The 16,236-nt window shown below is 36.7% G+C and overlaps 1 protein-coding gene across 1 annotated transcript in view; it reads left to right on the top strand.

Moving 5' to 3' along the window:
- The window catches only part of LOC116160054 (nephrin-like), a 138,556-nt gene that overhangs the window by 29,369 nt on the left and 92,951 nt on the right, over positions 1–16,236 (top strand). Inside the window, exon 7 of the mRNA XM_031473188.1 lies at positions 14,990–15,120. Coding sequence (XP_031329048.1) covers positions 14,990–15,120 — 131 coding nt within the window. The remainder of the gene's footprint in view (positions 1–14,989; positions 15,121–16,236) is intronic.

The raw sequence follows: 16,236 nt of genomic DNA, 5'->3' as shown, positions 1-16,236 counted from the left end.
GGGGGGGAGGGGGCGAGCGCAAAACCTCTCTTCCTGGCGCCGCGCGACGGCACTGGCATAAGGCGCTATACGCGCAGTTTCGGGTATCTCTGGTGGCCTCGGTCCCGGTCATAACGGATGCTTCTTTGTCCTTATTTTAGAAAGGGGCCTCTGGCTTCCCCCTCCCTCTTGTTGGTCGTTTGTATGCTTTTTGTGTCCTCTGGAAACCAGTTCAAGATCCCTCTTCAGTGCGTCTGTGTTGTCGCGTCGTGCGCATCACGCTATATTGCTCCCTGCTTATTTACTATTTTTCGGTTAAAAGTTTGTTGTTTTTACCGAAATTTTCTGTAATATCGTGCTCGCGCGCCTGTGCGTTTTGAGTTTGTTCGCTTGCATATACTCTCGAGGGGAGAGAGGGGAACTAGTTTTAACCTTCATGGTACTCTAATGAAAGGTCTCAACGCAAGGAATTAATTTCTACCAACCATAGCCCTCCTCCTCGACCTCTTATCGTGATCGGGTATATTACCTTATACCTTAAGAACGGATTGTCGGAAGAGGGTACTATCAAAGGGCGATTGAAACGTCTGCAAGAAATATATCCATTGGTGATGTCCATACAAAAGCTATTTCGGTTAAAAAAATGCGCTTTATCTGCACAGGGGTTGTGCACAATTTATATCGGGCGATCAAAAATGATTGGCTGTCGAGTCGCCTTTGGAAGTTCAAGTTAGATACGATTTCCCATGTAAACAAAAATTCCAAAGGCGACTAGAGAGCCAATCATTTTTGATCGCATTGTACTTGTTTATTTAGTGCTCGAGTTACAATTTTTGGGGGAGATTGTAGTATTTGTCTGAAATTCTGATTTGCATGGCGGACAGCAAGAAACGTTACTTTCGCACTTTTTTAGGTCATCTTTAAATAAAAACTCAACCTCTACTGGCTCAGGCGAAAAATAGTAAATAAGCACGGAGCAATATAGCGTGATGCGCACGACGCGACAACACAGACGCACTGAAGAAGGATCTTGAACTGGTTTCCAGAGGACACAAAAAGCATACAAACGACCAACAAGAGGGAGGGGGAAGCCAGAGGCCCCTTTCTAAAATAAGGACAAAGAAGCATCCGTTCTGACCGGGACCGAGGCCGCCAGAGATACCCGAAACTGCGCGTATAGCGCCTTATGCCAGTGCCGTCGCGCGGCGCCAGGAAGAGAGGTTTTGCGCTCGCCCCCTCCCCCTCCTCCCCCCCCTTCATCGGCTCCGCACACGTGCACTTTCCGAAGTAATTTTTCGTCTACTTTCATTTTGGTCCTTTGAGTTTTTTCTCTAAAACCAACATTTAGAGAGTTATTCAGAGAAATTCCGTTTTTTTCACGTTTTCCAACAAAGTACCCTTTTTTGACCTCCCTCTTATCTCCGCCCCCGTTGGTCCTAGACCAAAAGTGTATATATCACTTTTCCTGCAAATTTTGTGTACTTTAATTTTGAACTAAGGTACTTTGGGCCAAAAATCTAAATTTAGCGAGATTTTTCCAAAATTCTGAATTTTGGGCCGAAATTTTGGGGTTTTTTGCATTTTTGGGGGGGTTCCCACCCCCTAAGGTTGGTGGGAGATTAAAAATTCGGAATCTACGCCAAAAAATACATAAGAATCAGTCATAACCTCTTGGACACCAAATTTTTGACTAAACTCCCCTATTTAGGTCTCTATTGACTGGACTACTAGTCTAGTCTACTTTAAAATATTATAGAATTACTATACCGATCAGACCCTTCCTTCACTGAGATATTGAGTAAAAACTGAAAAAAGTCCGAAAATTTCATGGTTTTTTGGATATACCACCGATCGCACAGCACTTTGGAAATTGCAAATCTGGTTTTTTATTGTTGGCATAGGTCCTAACAACATATAAAAAATTCAGAACGACCGGACCTTTTGCAAGCACAACCTCCTTTTCATGTTTAAATTTACAGGACTATTAGCAATTCTGAGCAAGGTAACACTTAACTGCGTTAACATCAACGACAAAGGCAAAAGATAAATTATAAATTGGACAGTATCAACTTCTCTATTTCCTGTAATCAATTGCAGAGTAATTCGTCACGATGGTAGCAAAAATGTACAGCAAGGAAACAAGACGCGACAATAGTTATTTGTACAACTAGTTTTGAAAGTGATACTTTTTTTCATGAATTTTCAGTTTGATTAATGATTAATTAAATAATTTGATTGACATTCGCGATTTACTGTCACTTAAAAGTGGATGCTGTTGTTCATAAACAGGACTAAACTCCATGGAAACGCATAGTAAAAATCGTGAAAAAAGTACCACTTCCCATACGATTTTTCGTTTAAAAAAGTCCGGTAATTTCATCACCATGTAAAAAAAACTATTATAGTTTATCTGCACCTTGGGCAGCTGCTACGATAGTTCATACTTGCATTGCAGAACATCTGATCGTAAATACTAAGTGTTAGATGAGTTCCACCTAAGTAGACACATCAGTCATACATTTGTGAACTCGTTTTAGCATTTCATAAGAGAACGGTACTATACGACAGGAGTGGTTAATGCTAGTTACACGTAAGATCCATAAAAAAACTACAATGCCAAAATCAGACCTAATTCCAATACCCCATTAATAAATGGGTTTCGGATTGCGATATAAGTAAAACAAAGGTAGGTAATTTGAATTATACATATGGCCTAAAAAGAAACGTGTTAACAAAGAAGAATTCTATGAAAATAACTTTGCCTAAAGACGGTATTGCCACCGTCCTATTCGTGTAAAGACGCGTAGATAAATAATTTAAACAATTTTTAGCGTGATGATTCTGGATATTTTCTATTTCAGAAATCACCCTTTTTCTCAAAAATCAGATCTGTTATTTTTAACGACAGTTGCAAAAGTGATATATTCTCAATATCAATAATGCCAACTACCCCAAAGACACTAATAGCGCGTTCAGTCAATCACCCAAACCAAGAGTACATTCAACGAAACAACGGGACGTTACACAGTTTTAAAGCCAGACGGAACTATACGATTGTGTGCGGATTACAAGACTACTGTTCACAAGTATCCATTAGCCAGAATAGAGAAAATAATTGCGGTTTTACAATCTATGGCAGAGATGGAAATTTCCATACATCAGTTTCGAGCATTCTACCGGCTACTCCGAGTTAGGATTTCCTGCAGTTTTTCTAATTCGTAAGGTAAATACCGGAGTAGTATAGAACAACCTATGATCTGCTGCAGGGGCACCTCCAAAAAGCATTATGTGGGTCACGCTGTAATTGAGCGAAAGCCTGTTGCGGGCCCAGAATAAAAGAGGGACAATAAATAAATCATGTTTGGGTAATGGGCAGTTTCAATTAGCTGACAGCTACACAGAATGATGGACAATTACCATTAATAAGGGAAGACCTTCCTCTGCGTACCATTTCATAGCGGTGGGTGCCAAATGCACTCGCTGAAGGTCAAAAATGGACACGATATGCTAACCACCCTGGCATGCCGGAGAGAATCGTCGTCATTGATGAACTTTGGACCAGGGCTTACGAATCAGAGATCAAACGTCATTGATCAAATCAAAAAAATAGTTGCCATGACTTAATCTGTAATCCTCGTATTAACGAACTTCAGAACCCGAGATGTAGCGTCCCATGCTACGCGGTGAGTGGCGTGTTGATCTTAATATGGACATCAAGCAATGTAACATACTGAATTTTGGATATATTAATATACATATATATGAACAATGCAAATAAATAAATTATAAATCTGCGACAAACAATCATTTTAATGTAAAATCTCCAACCCTCTAACAATACAATTCATTGAATACCGTGCGCAGGCTTTCAGTAAAAATTTTTGAGATAAATTTAAACAGCTTCAAAAGAAAATTAAAGTCGTAAACCAACCGCCCTTATCTATTCTTATCTAATATTAGTACTTAAAAAGACGTAATGATAAAAATCTCTCGATAATGGAACTCTTTAAAATGTCAACCTACTTCTTCCTTTTTAAAAAGGGACTTGCATTAGTGGTGAAAGTTGAATGAAATTCCTACGTTACCTTTCAATTGACCCACATCTTCTAAATTTGAATTGGAGAGGATTCGTCGTTATTTGCGCTTTAAATCCGTTGATTTTTGCTTGTTCTATCAACTTCAGTTGCATACAAATTTAATTGGCCGACTAACAATAGTATGGACGAGTTTATATATCGACAAAATATAGAAAACCGTAATGATTAATCTCGGAACAAGTAAGGGACTTTGTATAAAATCTGCTTTGAGCCATCCAATTTATAAATTACACAACCACACACATACGAGAGTTCAGATTCGACATTTGTACATCAAAGTGCCATACAATCAAGTATATCCCAGAGTCTCTGCTGCTCACATGACTAATCAGTGTGATGAGCATAAATTCAAAAGGTATGTATAATTCAATTTATCCTCGTACATACAGATTGTAATTATTGGCGTTACTATTTTGTTTCAATTATGTACAGCTACCTCAACAGTTTACATGCGCAGGTATGATCTTCTCGTTTAACATGGTCTTTTTAGTGCATTTTGCAAATCATGTTGGAAGGCGCTATTATTGCCACTTTATCTGTCCGTCCGGCCGAGGACTACACCTACAGTTCTCAAGATATTTGGTTCGTTCTTTTACATTCGGTAGCTGCTTATAGCTCTGGCTCCTCAACCAAAAAAATCTTTACGATTAAACTTTCTTATTTATCGAATATATTTGTTAAATTTTAACCACAGATGCTTCTATACCAAGGATTCTAAATGTTCTAAGGATTCCAAGCATTCTAAGAATTTTAAGGGCTCTAAGGAATCTAGGGATTTCAAGGATTCCAAGAATACTAATGGTTTTAAGGAGATATAAGGGTTCTAAAGATTTTAATGATTATAAGGGTCCTTAGGATTCTAAGTGTTTTAAGGGTTCTAATGGTTCCAAAGATTCTAAGGATCATAAGGGTTCTCTTAAGAATTCTAAGGATTCGAAGAATTATACGGGTTATAGGGATTCCCATGATTCTAAGGAATCTTATGGTTATAAGGATTCTAAGCATTTTAAGGCAGTTAGAATCCTTATAACCATAAGATTCCTTAGAATAGAGAAATAATTTAAGGCAGTTAATGGTTCTATGGATTTTAAGGTTTCAAATGGTTCCACGGATTCTAATAATTTTAAGTATTCTAAAAGTTCCGGCCCGGATGGCGCAGTTGAGTTGATGCTCGCCTGCGGTACGAAGGATCCCTGGTTCGAATCCGGGTTCGGGCATGGATATTTGTAAATGTATAGTGGGTTGGGCTGGTAGAGCAGTCTTGGCTGAAATCCCGCCCAATCAAACATAACGGCAAAAATAAATAATGGTTCTAAAGAGTAAAGGATTCTACGGGTTGTAGGGATTCAAAGAGTTCTAAATGTTCTGTGGATTCTAAGCGTTCTAAGGATTCTAATGGATCTACTGAGGATTGATTCTGACGGTTCTAGGAATTCTAAAGGATTGTAAGTGTTATAACGGGCAAGCTTAGAAGGCAGGGCACTATAAAATACCAATTTGAAATCAACACACGCCGCTGATCGTCCAGCTAGCTCCGTTAGCCAAACAGTTAACAGCGTAGAGAGATATGCTCTTACTCAGGGTAGTAGGTAAGTGAATTAAAAACTTTGACAACAAATTATTATAAAAGGTTCCAAGTAAATCTCCGCCACTAATACTTACTGGTGCTTCGATTCAAGTCTTTCAAGCGCCACCTAATTCCATTAACAATTTTATCTGCAACCACCGGAATTAGGAAAGGTAGCTTCAATATAAAAAGAGTCAACAATTGACCCACAAGGAAAATGATTGTTTATTAACCAAAGAGCATACAAAATACAAAAAAAATGAAATCTTCCCATGAACTATGAACACAAAATGTAACCCACCAACAACTCCTGAAGTTATGTGACACCTCGTACCGCTAAGCAACGACAAGTATAATTGAAATTAAAATTGAAACTACTATAATCGGTAGCTTGAGGTGTTGAAGTTAATCGTAGTAACGAGCTCTTTACCTTACAAGTGATTACTTCTCTAGAGTAATTCGTAATTGATAGTTAAACAGTCCTAAAGATCAAGCATGCTAATTACACGTAAAAATTTCCACTTACATATGTGGGTCAAATAAACTGTTCACAGATATTTAGGTTTTAACAACAAAAAAAAAGAAAGAAAAAGGATTGAAGGTACGTCACCGCTAACGATAAATTGTGTCGGCAATTCCACAGGTTCCTGGTGTAACCAAAAATAACTCCTGCGGAGGTAACAAAGCTTGTGCTCTAGGATTATTTCTCTCACGATCTACGTTCGGCTGCCCTTAAGATCTTAATGATTCTACGGGATGTTTTGCTTCCGCTCAGTATTAAATCAATTCGACCATTGGAAAATGTATCAAACCCCCAAATTCGGGAATTTAGTACGACCGATTCTATTGCAGGTTGCTGGAAGACGCCACAAGTTTCGAAGTTTTACCCAAGCCAAAGGTACGGATAGTTATCTCTGACGAATAGTAGAGCAGTATTTGATACATGACCATATATAAGGTAATTTAATTGTTAACATAAAAAAAGGAAAACAAACTAAATTTCCTCTAACGACAAGAAGATAAGTTAAATCGGAGAGGCAAACACAGAAATGCAAAAGTAATTAGAAATTGGTCGCATTCAATGACTCGACAAAATTTAGAAAATATACAGGTGGAAATTGAAATATGGACAGAAATGTTAATATTATTTTAAAAATGTTACAGTGTTCTAAAAATTCTAAGGGTCAATGGATTCTGAAGTTTCCGAGGATTCTTAGGATTTTAGGTATTCTAAGGATTCGATTTCTCCTGGTGGTTCTAACTATTCTAAGGGTTCTAAGTTGCTGTGTTTTACCGTTGAGGTTATATTTGAAACATTAAATGTGTGTAAAATGGCAGAGTGCGACATCAACGAAAAAAGAAGTTTTATTCCCAGTGCCTTCATCAATGTATTCAAAATTTGAAAAAATCTTGATCGTGTATAAAACTATATCCATGAATGCATCATTCCAATTATTAGAAGCAGATCATCGAAACTTTCTTGTTTAGTCGTCATTGGGCCAAAAAGGGTGTTAATAGGCGAATATTTGATTATTATAGACGGGTTGATGCATTTGATTTTCTGTTTAGGTTTACTTTGTGTTTTTTATAGAATACGATCCTTCTCTTGCTTCATTTTGGAAGTTTTTTCAACACTTTGTCTACAAAGTACTAGACAAAACTAGCAAACCACAGCCTCAAAATAACAGAGTTTATTTCGAGAATTTTAAATTGTTAAGAGGTAACTTTCTGTAGTGATTATTTACTATGGATTAACTTCATTGCCTGATATTAGACTTTATTTAACAACTTCGACAACATTATAACAAAATTTTCAAGCAATAGTCTTTTCATCATACATTAAAACTCATTTGAACTGCAATCGATACTATGTTTAATTGCACAACAGAATAGGTGAAAATTATGTTCGAGAATTTCTCCAGTGTTGTTACGGTAAATGTGCAGGCACTAACAAATGCTTATTACACATTCCAAATCAATTTCCCAATTTAACTCATCATTTTCGTGCTTTTTATTTTATGCTGTTGACTTAAAATCAAAGAGTTTTAACGAAATTTTACGGGCAATTGTTAGAGATATCAAAATTTTAGAAACTAAAGGCATTGACATATACGGCACAACATTTTACGATACCATTATCGCTCTTTCTTTCGATAATTTGAGAGGGAATATCTTGCATGGGACAGTAGCATCGTTTTCGGCAAACATTTCTGTGAATTGTGCACCATTGACAAGAAAGATATAAATTGTAGTTCTGAAAAAAATATAAAATCTGAGCTGCGAGAAATAATGGGCATTATGACTTATCAGGAATGCTGTAGCCAGATTGACGAACATCTTCATACATTTTTTTTTTGTAAAAAGAGAATGATATTTTCAAATTATTTGAAACTCCCTCGGTAGACATAAACACGAGATTCTTGATTGAAACTCAAAATGAGATAAAATATATTTATGGACCAGATGAAACCACACCTACTAAATTTTGGTCACTGCAGTCGTCGACCTATAACTATTGGAAGCAGGGTACGAAAATCCGACCAATAAAAAGTTGCATTTGAATGTGGGGTGTGGGGAGGAGCTTTACTATGTCTATTCCATAAACAGACCATAGAAGGTTTCATTACGCGAAATAGACATCTTGATAACAGGTTGTGAGAAATGCCCCGGGTTTTATTAGGTAACTACTTATTTTCGCTTGACAAAACTGGACCTTAAATCATTAGGAAAAGTGCTGACCTATCACATTTCGAGCAGTTACACGCAGTGCCGATTGGTGGAACGGAAGAAGAGGTGGTTGGAATTCTGTTGAGGTTCCGACTACGAGCGCCAATAATTTTAGAGAACTGTACTGGGTGCGTACGCAGTAAGATGCTTAAGTTACATACTGTGCGCCGCCTATAATTCTCTACCCATAACCAATAGCTGGCAAGATTCATACAACCAATGCCATCAAGACAAGCGATAATGATGCAAGGGATCTTGTTGCGAATGGAGACCGCAAATCATTGAAATTATCTCTTTTTTAGATTTTTAAATTGAAAACGAAACAAATTTCTATAATAATCATTAATATGCAGTAGGCATAGGTACTCATAATTGAGAACACTCTGGGGGTCACCCAGTTTTTAAAACAAAGTATCGTTTTTTTTTAAATTTATTTATTTAATTCATCAATGACTATGACTATGGTGATCGGGTTTGTCGTATTGTTTTATTATCAAAAGAAGTGGCCAAATACGGATCTTCAAAAACATGGAATGAATTTTACTTAGTAATAATACCTAGATTGTTAATTTTCGGGATTACTTTTTTATATTTTCCCAAAAAAAAACAATAATATTTGAAAATGAACGTTCCATACCAACTGTATTTTATAGATTCTAAACAAATTCATTTCTCTTCATTTTTTCCCTCGGAGCATTAATCGAGATAATTGAAGTCAAATGCGAAAAGAAACAGGGGGACTATAATTTTCGGATTCGACGTATTTTTTTATAGAATACACTTGATTTCGTTGAGTGAAATGATAACATCCAGTCCAAACCGTAATTTGACTGGAGAGAAATTGTATGGAGTTCGTTTAAACAATACATTTATCGACTTAACGTGTTTTCACTATCATACTTAAGAACTGAAAATATATTTTGCAAACGTGAACAAATAAAAAATGCAATTTAAAAATATGCAGTTTAGGTAGGATTACAATTAACCTAGTTTACATTTACTGCAATGGCTGATATGCGCAACTGAATGGTATAATTTGTGATATACCAACCTAATTAAATAGGTGTCAACGAAGTATCGCGTATATAGATTAAAAGGTAGAAAACGTTTCAAATTTATAGACCAAGATGTAAATTGGGTAAACCGAAATATGAATAAATTAGCTTCCTAAGCACATAAATATTCAAAATCCTTCATGTCCAGAAATACAATTTATGTATTGCTTCTAAAATCTGTGGTTTCCGTGGTGGTAATTAATTATATTTGTTTCCGCACTCTAATCGAGCAAGGAAGTAGTTTATGTTAGGAGAAATAACGGAGAAGGAGGAACGGCCAACGTGCAGAAGTGTGCGTATAAAAATAATGAGCTCGAATGTCCCATTATCTAAATGTATAAATGTAAATGGTGATAGGTATAAAAATCGATCGCGCCCTTCGTGTCGATAATTTGTATCGTATATGTGGAAGGTGGGGATCGCAAAGTGGTATTTACACCGCCTGAGTGTGAGGTACGAATACATTATTCAACACTTCCATGTCCCTTATTCTCATATGCAAGAACGGAGGTAGTAAACTGTATTAACGCCAGAACGTATTCTGGCCCACCTGAGCTACTTCCTTCAGTCGTCTGGATAGGGTTCATTATTGAAGTGACACTTTGTGTTTTATGCAATCTAGTAACCGCTAAGATATCATAACCGTAAATTTCCAATTTTAAATTTTATGCCGCATTTGAATGAAGTCTACGATGGTTATTACACCTATATGGCGCACACACACACACAGTTCAATATTTAATCGGGCGAACCTAGCTTTAAAGTGATTTGTGCTAGAGGATCGTCTCGTGTAACATTTAAAGTCTAAAAACCTGCCTTTCACTATTATTATATGGGATTGGTTTAGTCTATTTCGAAAGAAAGTCGTAAAGACTATTGGCTTCGTGTGCAGTTCTGTTGGATTGCTGTAATACCATAAGACTTTCAACATCGAGGTGTAAAAGGTAGTAGTACATAGAGATTTCTGTTTATTTTGTTTCTTAGCGAAAGCATTTTTTGAAGCACCTACTTCAATTTTGACTCTTCTATTAAATAATATCGAAAGACGACAGTTGTTAAAATAAGGAAATATAAGTGTTAACAACTGTCGTCTTTCGATATTATTTAATACTTATATGCAAATTTATACATGGAATGGAGCAATGTCAATAACACTTGATTCTATCTATGAACAAAATTCCTGTCTTCGCTTAATTTTTGCATTAAGGAGACGGGTTCACATTAGTCACAAGTTAAAAGAATTAAAATGGGTAAGTATGTCTGATCGAAGGTTGTTACATTCTGCTTGTGTATATCATCGCCTAATTGCTTATCAAAAGCCATCTTACCTATTTAATAAAGTAACTCTTAGAACGGATGTCCATAGTATCAACATTAGATCAAAGAATATTATAACGGTACCGATTCATAAAACTGCTCTATATCAACGTTCATTCAGTTATAACATCTGCAAAATTTATAATTCCCTCAGTCCGGCTTTAAAATCAAGTCTTTACTGCAGAATCAATAAATTAATGGCGTTTTCTGTTCTTTTACTTGTTTCTCCAATATGTCTTAACTGCCATAAATGATTTAACAATTTATTTTAAAAGGGTGAAGTGGGAGAGCAGATGGTATGGATACCGTACCAATCTGAACTTCGCCCTTTTGGGTTGTCACATAAATTATTTTTTAGTTACTATCATAAACTTGTAAACGGCAACTCAATAAACGACTATTATTATTATTATTATTTTAACTACAGTACTTTGTATAAATCCTGTTCCGTTTAGGTACTGTGATATTCTCAGACCACCTCCGAAGGACCACGCAGCTTTCTAGAAAACGTGTGAACCCCATTTAATTTAATAACGGCCGGTTGCAAGACGGTTGGAATATACATGAATTAGGAAATCCGGAGTTACATATAAGCCGAGATTAGTCCATGATCGGGTTTCTCGTACTTAATCGAATCTTAGATTTTGAAATTCTAAAATTATTATAATCCAACGCCAGGTCGTTGTGAATTCACCCCTATTTTGACACAACACTAATTTGACGTTTGTGAGGTGATAGCGGAGTGTTAAATCTGTTGATCACAGTTACGGATCACATCAACAAAAATGAGGAAGGAGAAGTGCAAAAATTACACAGAGGTAGAGAAAGAGATTCTATTAGAAACGATCAAAAGATTAGTAAGTATAGTTAGTATAAATATTGTAATTTTATTCTATAATTTCTTTATGTATAACTGATGATAAGAAAATAATATACCTATACATTTCAGTTTTTCAACAATAGTAGAAAGTAAGGTAACAAATGGGCCATCGTGCGAGAAAAAAATGATGCTTGGAGAAAAATTGCTAACGCCCTCTCAAGTCTGCATCAAAACCCAATACTTCTTTTCAAATTCTCCCCAACAAGGTCTATTTCCCGTACCGTGGTCTTTGAAAATCGGAAGCGCTGTTTGAAATCGAGATCATCATAATTTTCCATTGGATTTGCCCTGTCTCTAAAAACTCATGGCCTAGGCAAAACCAATTCATCATTGTCGCTTTCCAGACTTGATAATGATGTATCTGACATTTCTACGTTCTATCTAGAGACTGCAATACTGGGTCGCAGGATCTCGAAATACCGGGATCCCGAAGCATTTTTACGGGATTAATCCCGTACAGAAATTAAGCGGGATCCCGCGGGATTGCAAAATTTACGACGTTGTTTAAAATGTATTAATAAAACGCGTAACGGAGAAGTGCAGATACGTACAGGTCGTCCGTAAATCAGTATCTCGAAAACAGCCATTTTAAATTTTTTTTTCTACGTCCATTGAATTTATCCGATCGAATCTTGGAACTTTAATTTGAAACTTTCTTCGATAGCTCTTTGTTACTAAAATATTGACCTATTTAAATATGGCGATTTTCACTTTTTTTCCAATTATCTACGAAACGAATTATTTTTTCAAAATATCGCGTCGGAATATCCACCAGCATCAAAAACTACACAACTTTGCCAATTTAACCGAATCTGTAGCTATAACAATAACAGAGATAACCATCCTACTCAATTTAAAACACCCTGTATACTCATCGATTGTTTATAAAAACTGTAGTAGTACAGTATGGCTGTATTAATTGTAGTGAATATTCTAGAAATCCAGATAAACATGGAGGCCTAAAGCGGATGCGACGCATCCTTTCCGGGAAATACGATATGTTTTGTTCGAGAATATTCGGTTAATCCGCACAAAATTGCATATTTCCCAATACATTTAAAATTTTGCGGGATCCCGCGGGATTAACATAAACGATCCCGCAAATACCGGGATCGAAATTTTGCCGCGGGATTGCATTCCCTAGTTCTGTTGTTATAATTCCAGTTTAATTCTCCGATTTGACGAATTAGAATAATTTTGATTTAATCAATGACTAATGTACGATTACAGGTTCGTGCAACCCAAAACCAACATAATCAGGGATTATAGTAGGAATAAACTTAGATTAGAATAATCAAGATTAGTTTAATCCAATACTTGATCATGCAACCAAAATTTTTGTTTAATCTCAGATTTGGCAAATAATCTTGGATTTCGATTATAATTCGCTTTCTTACAACCGGCCGTCAAACTTACAAATTATAGTAACTAAATCATGTGAGCCGACGAAAGTAGCGGCATTGGGCGGCAATATGGACGTGCAGTCGGTACAACGGACGGAGGAGCGGATGCCCCTGAGCAAGGTCGGCGGTAGGAACGGTCTCCAAGCATCTGGTAAACTGAATCAGAGTAACGGGAACTCCAGGAATCGAACGAGTTCAGCTAATGGCGGCGGTCACTTCGGGAAAACTAAAACAAAATTACGGTAAACTCCCTAACGGGAATGAAAACAACAAAGGACAAATTAATTAGCGGTATCTACGGGAAACCAAATGCAGGAAAATCAAACAGTATCCCCCCTATAATTAATGGAAGATGAAGTAGCCAAAAGGTTACTTTGTAATAAAACGGAGCGGTAGAAATTAATGTGTAACAAAAAGCAAAAGCTGCAGATACGGTGCGGAGTAAACTTAATGTAAGTGCAAAAATTAAACGGTATGAATGCAAAATAAATTTACGGAAAAGATCAAAATTACGATACTTGCCAGGTCCTCTCGATACTTTTGACTGATGACCAGGTTATGATTACTAGTTTGTCCCTGCGGAGCGTTTAGTACTCAATCCTGAGGGAGCTCTATATTATGCCCATCTGAGGCCTGCTGGTATGCTTTTTTTGCCCTTCTCCCCCGCCTCTTACTTGCCAATTCTTATATCCAGCACGTATTGTCATCGACTTTTCTGCGCCTGCGGAGTTTAGTAAATCGAATAAGTCATACTCTCTCTGGTTGGACAAGATACTGCCCCAGGCGAGGTGCTTAGCATTCAGATCTCCAGCTATGATGACCGGACCTTCATAAGTTATTAATATTGTTATAAGGAGGCTCATCTGGAACTAATATGACTGATGCGGAGATGTCATTCGCTATTTTGAACAGCACCTGCCTTTTCCTATAACGCTAAGAAATTGTTATGTTGGAGGGGGTACCTGGGATTTGGCTGTTGTTAAGGCCTGTTCTGCCATAGTTCAGCCGTTTACAGTTAATACATGCACACGAGGGTCTCGGACTTGCAGTATTTCAAGCGGTGCTTCTCAGCACAGCGCGAACATATCTCATTCTTTTTCAGGGCAGTTAGCTGTCATGTGCCCGAAGTTATTACATTTATAGCACCGCCTTATGTGAATGTGCTCTTCGCAGTGGGTAATTTTAAAATCCTCAAATTCCAAAACGGCTTCCATTAAATTCTGACAAACACTTAAAATGAACTTTGGGCCTAAAATCCAACAAAACTAATCGTGATTGGAACATGAGATTGCATTGGTCGTTAATAATGAATAACAAAAAATAATTACTTGCGTTGAATACTACGGCCCGGCTTACAGCTGGATTATGCAGGGAGGCTCGAAGTAAAAAGTTTGAGAACCGCTGACGTAAATGATAAACTGTTAACAGTTTTGTGTATTCCTTCCTAACAGCTATGAACCCTTATAACAATTTACATTCGTTTATTGCAACTTGGTAAGAAATCAAAAATTTACTTTTTACCTCCTTCCGTTTGTGAATAAATAAGAATTACGCTTAAATAAACTGCAGCTGTGCGAACTGTAAGAGAAATGTACTTAATGAAGAAATAACACTACGCCACCAAGAAAATGCATCAGATTTGACTAAAGAGAAAAACGTCGAGAACTTTCGAAATTAAATTAAGCAAGACCCGCTCGTAATTTCATATTTATAACATCTGCGGTACGCTGGCGGTTTGGTTGACACCGCTGAAATATTATTTCATCCTTAATATCCTTCTTACGAAATACAGAGGAGAATTTCGCTAATTAGCTAGTCGAGAAGGTCGTCCCAACTTATTAGCGATAAGTGTTTATGAACAGTTTTGACAGTGATTTTTTTTTATTGTCGTTACGGCCGCGAACTTGTTCTTTTCTCGAGTGGAGTGTTTAATGGTTATTGAAAAATGGAATTTGTATTTTCAGATCCACCCCAAGTGTCGCTTCATCTCGGAAGTACATTAAATCCCGAAGACATCAAAGAGGGAGACGACGTTTACTTTGAATGCAACATTCGGGCGAACCCTAAAGAACACAAGATCACGTGGTTTCACGATGTAAGTAAATCCCCTCAGCTTGGAAACGTTTAATCCGAACGGTTGCATGTTGCAACCAGGATTTGTGAGACCCTATTGTCCTTTCCTTGCCTGTGATTATGTAGGATTTAGTGTCTTACTAATGTTGTTACATGCAGGATAATTAAGCGAGACATAGAAAAATTGACGTGTTTAAGATCGAGCGGTAATGTTTAAACACAATCATATAACTAGAATTAATCAGACATCAAAGGTAAAATTGAAATTTCTTTTTGGAGGAGATCGCTTATAAATGAAATTAAAAACCTCTTCGTAATCAGTTTCAAACATCAAACGTTTCTTTTGTATCAATGCAATGGCGTTCTTTCCTATTTGGACAAATATTTGCATTGGAATTGCGATTCTGCTGAAGTTTTTAAATTGCATGTTCATTCATTTAATTTAATTGCCCTTTTCTCATCTTGCGAGTGCCTCCTTCATTGTGTATTCACTCTTGCTTTTACCTTCGCGGCAATATTTCATTACTCCACTATAATTTGTTCTGAAATATAGACGTTGTGTTGTATGTAGTCAACATACTGAATATGAATCATATTTTAGTAAAATTGAGTCACGAAAAAGGAAATAGCTGTACTGCCGCAAAAAGAATATCAAAAAATTATACGTTATATTTTCCTTTATAAGAAACGAATACAATACTTCTGAACCTGTAATAACTACGTCATGGTTATAGCATAATAATGAATAGTTATGTCGAAAATTGCCTCTTTTTATAACAGGTCTCCGTGTATTACACTAATGGATACTAATTTTTATGCATTTATGAAATACGTTTTTTTGCCAAAGATCTCTATTTACAGTGAAAATGGAAGTGTAAATACAGAAAATACACGAGCTTCTAATTTGTGTTAAGCAAACATAAAGCCGCCAAATTGTGATCCATTAACACATTACACTTTTTAATGCATTTCTTATTGTTTCCTAGCATTTTCTCAAAACACTATGTTTCCCTTTCATAATTGAGGTTTGGTTTACACTGAATACAGCGCGATCATTGCTATTGTGGCGGCTGCGCAGACAACATTCTCTCTTTTCGCCTATTGTACGTGTTAATTAAAACTTATTCAATACAAAAAT

This window comes from Photinus pyralis, unplaced genomic scaffold, assembly GCF_008802855.1.
Source record: "Photinus pyralis isolate 1611_PpyrPB1 unplaced genomic scaffold, Ppyr1.3 Ppyr1.4_LG1, whole genome shotgun sequence".
Taxonomy (NCBI): domain Eukaryota; kingdom Metazoa; phylum Arthropoda; class Insecta; order Coleoptera; family Lampyridae; genus Photinus; species Photinus pyralis.
This window is presented reverse-complemented; position numbering and strand designations above follow the sequence as displayed.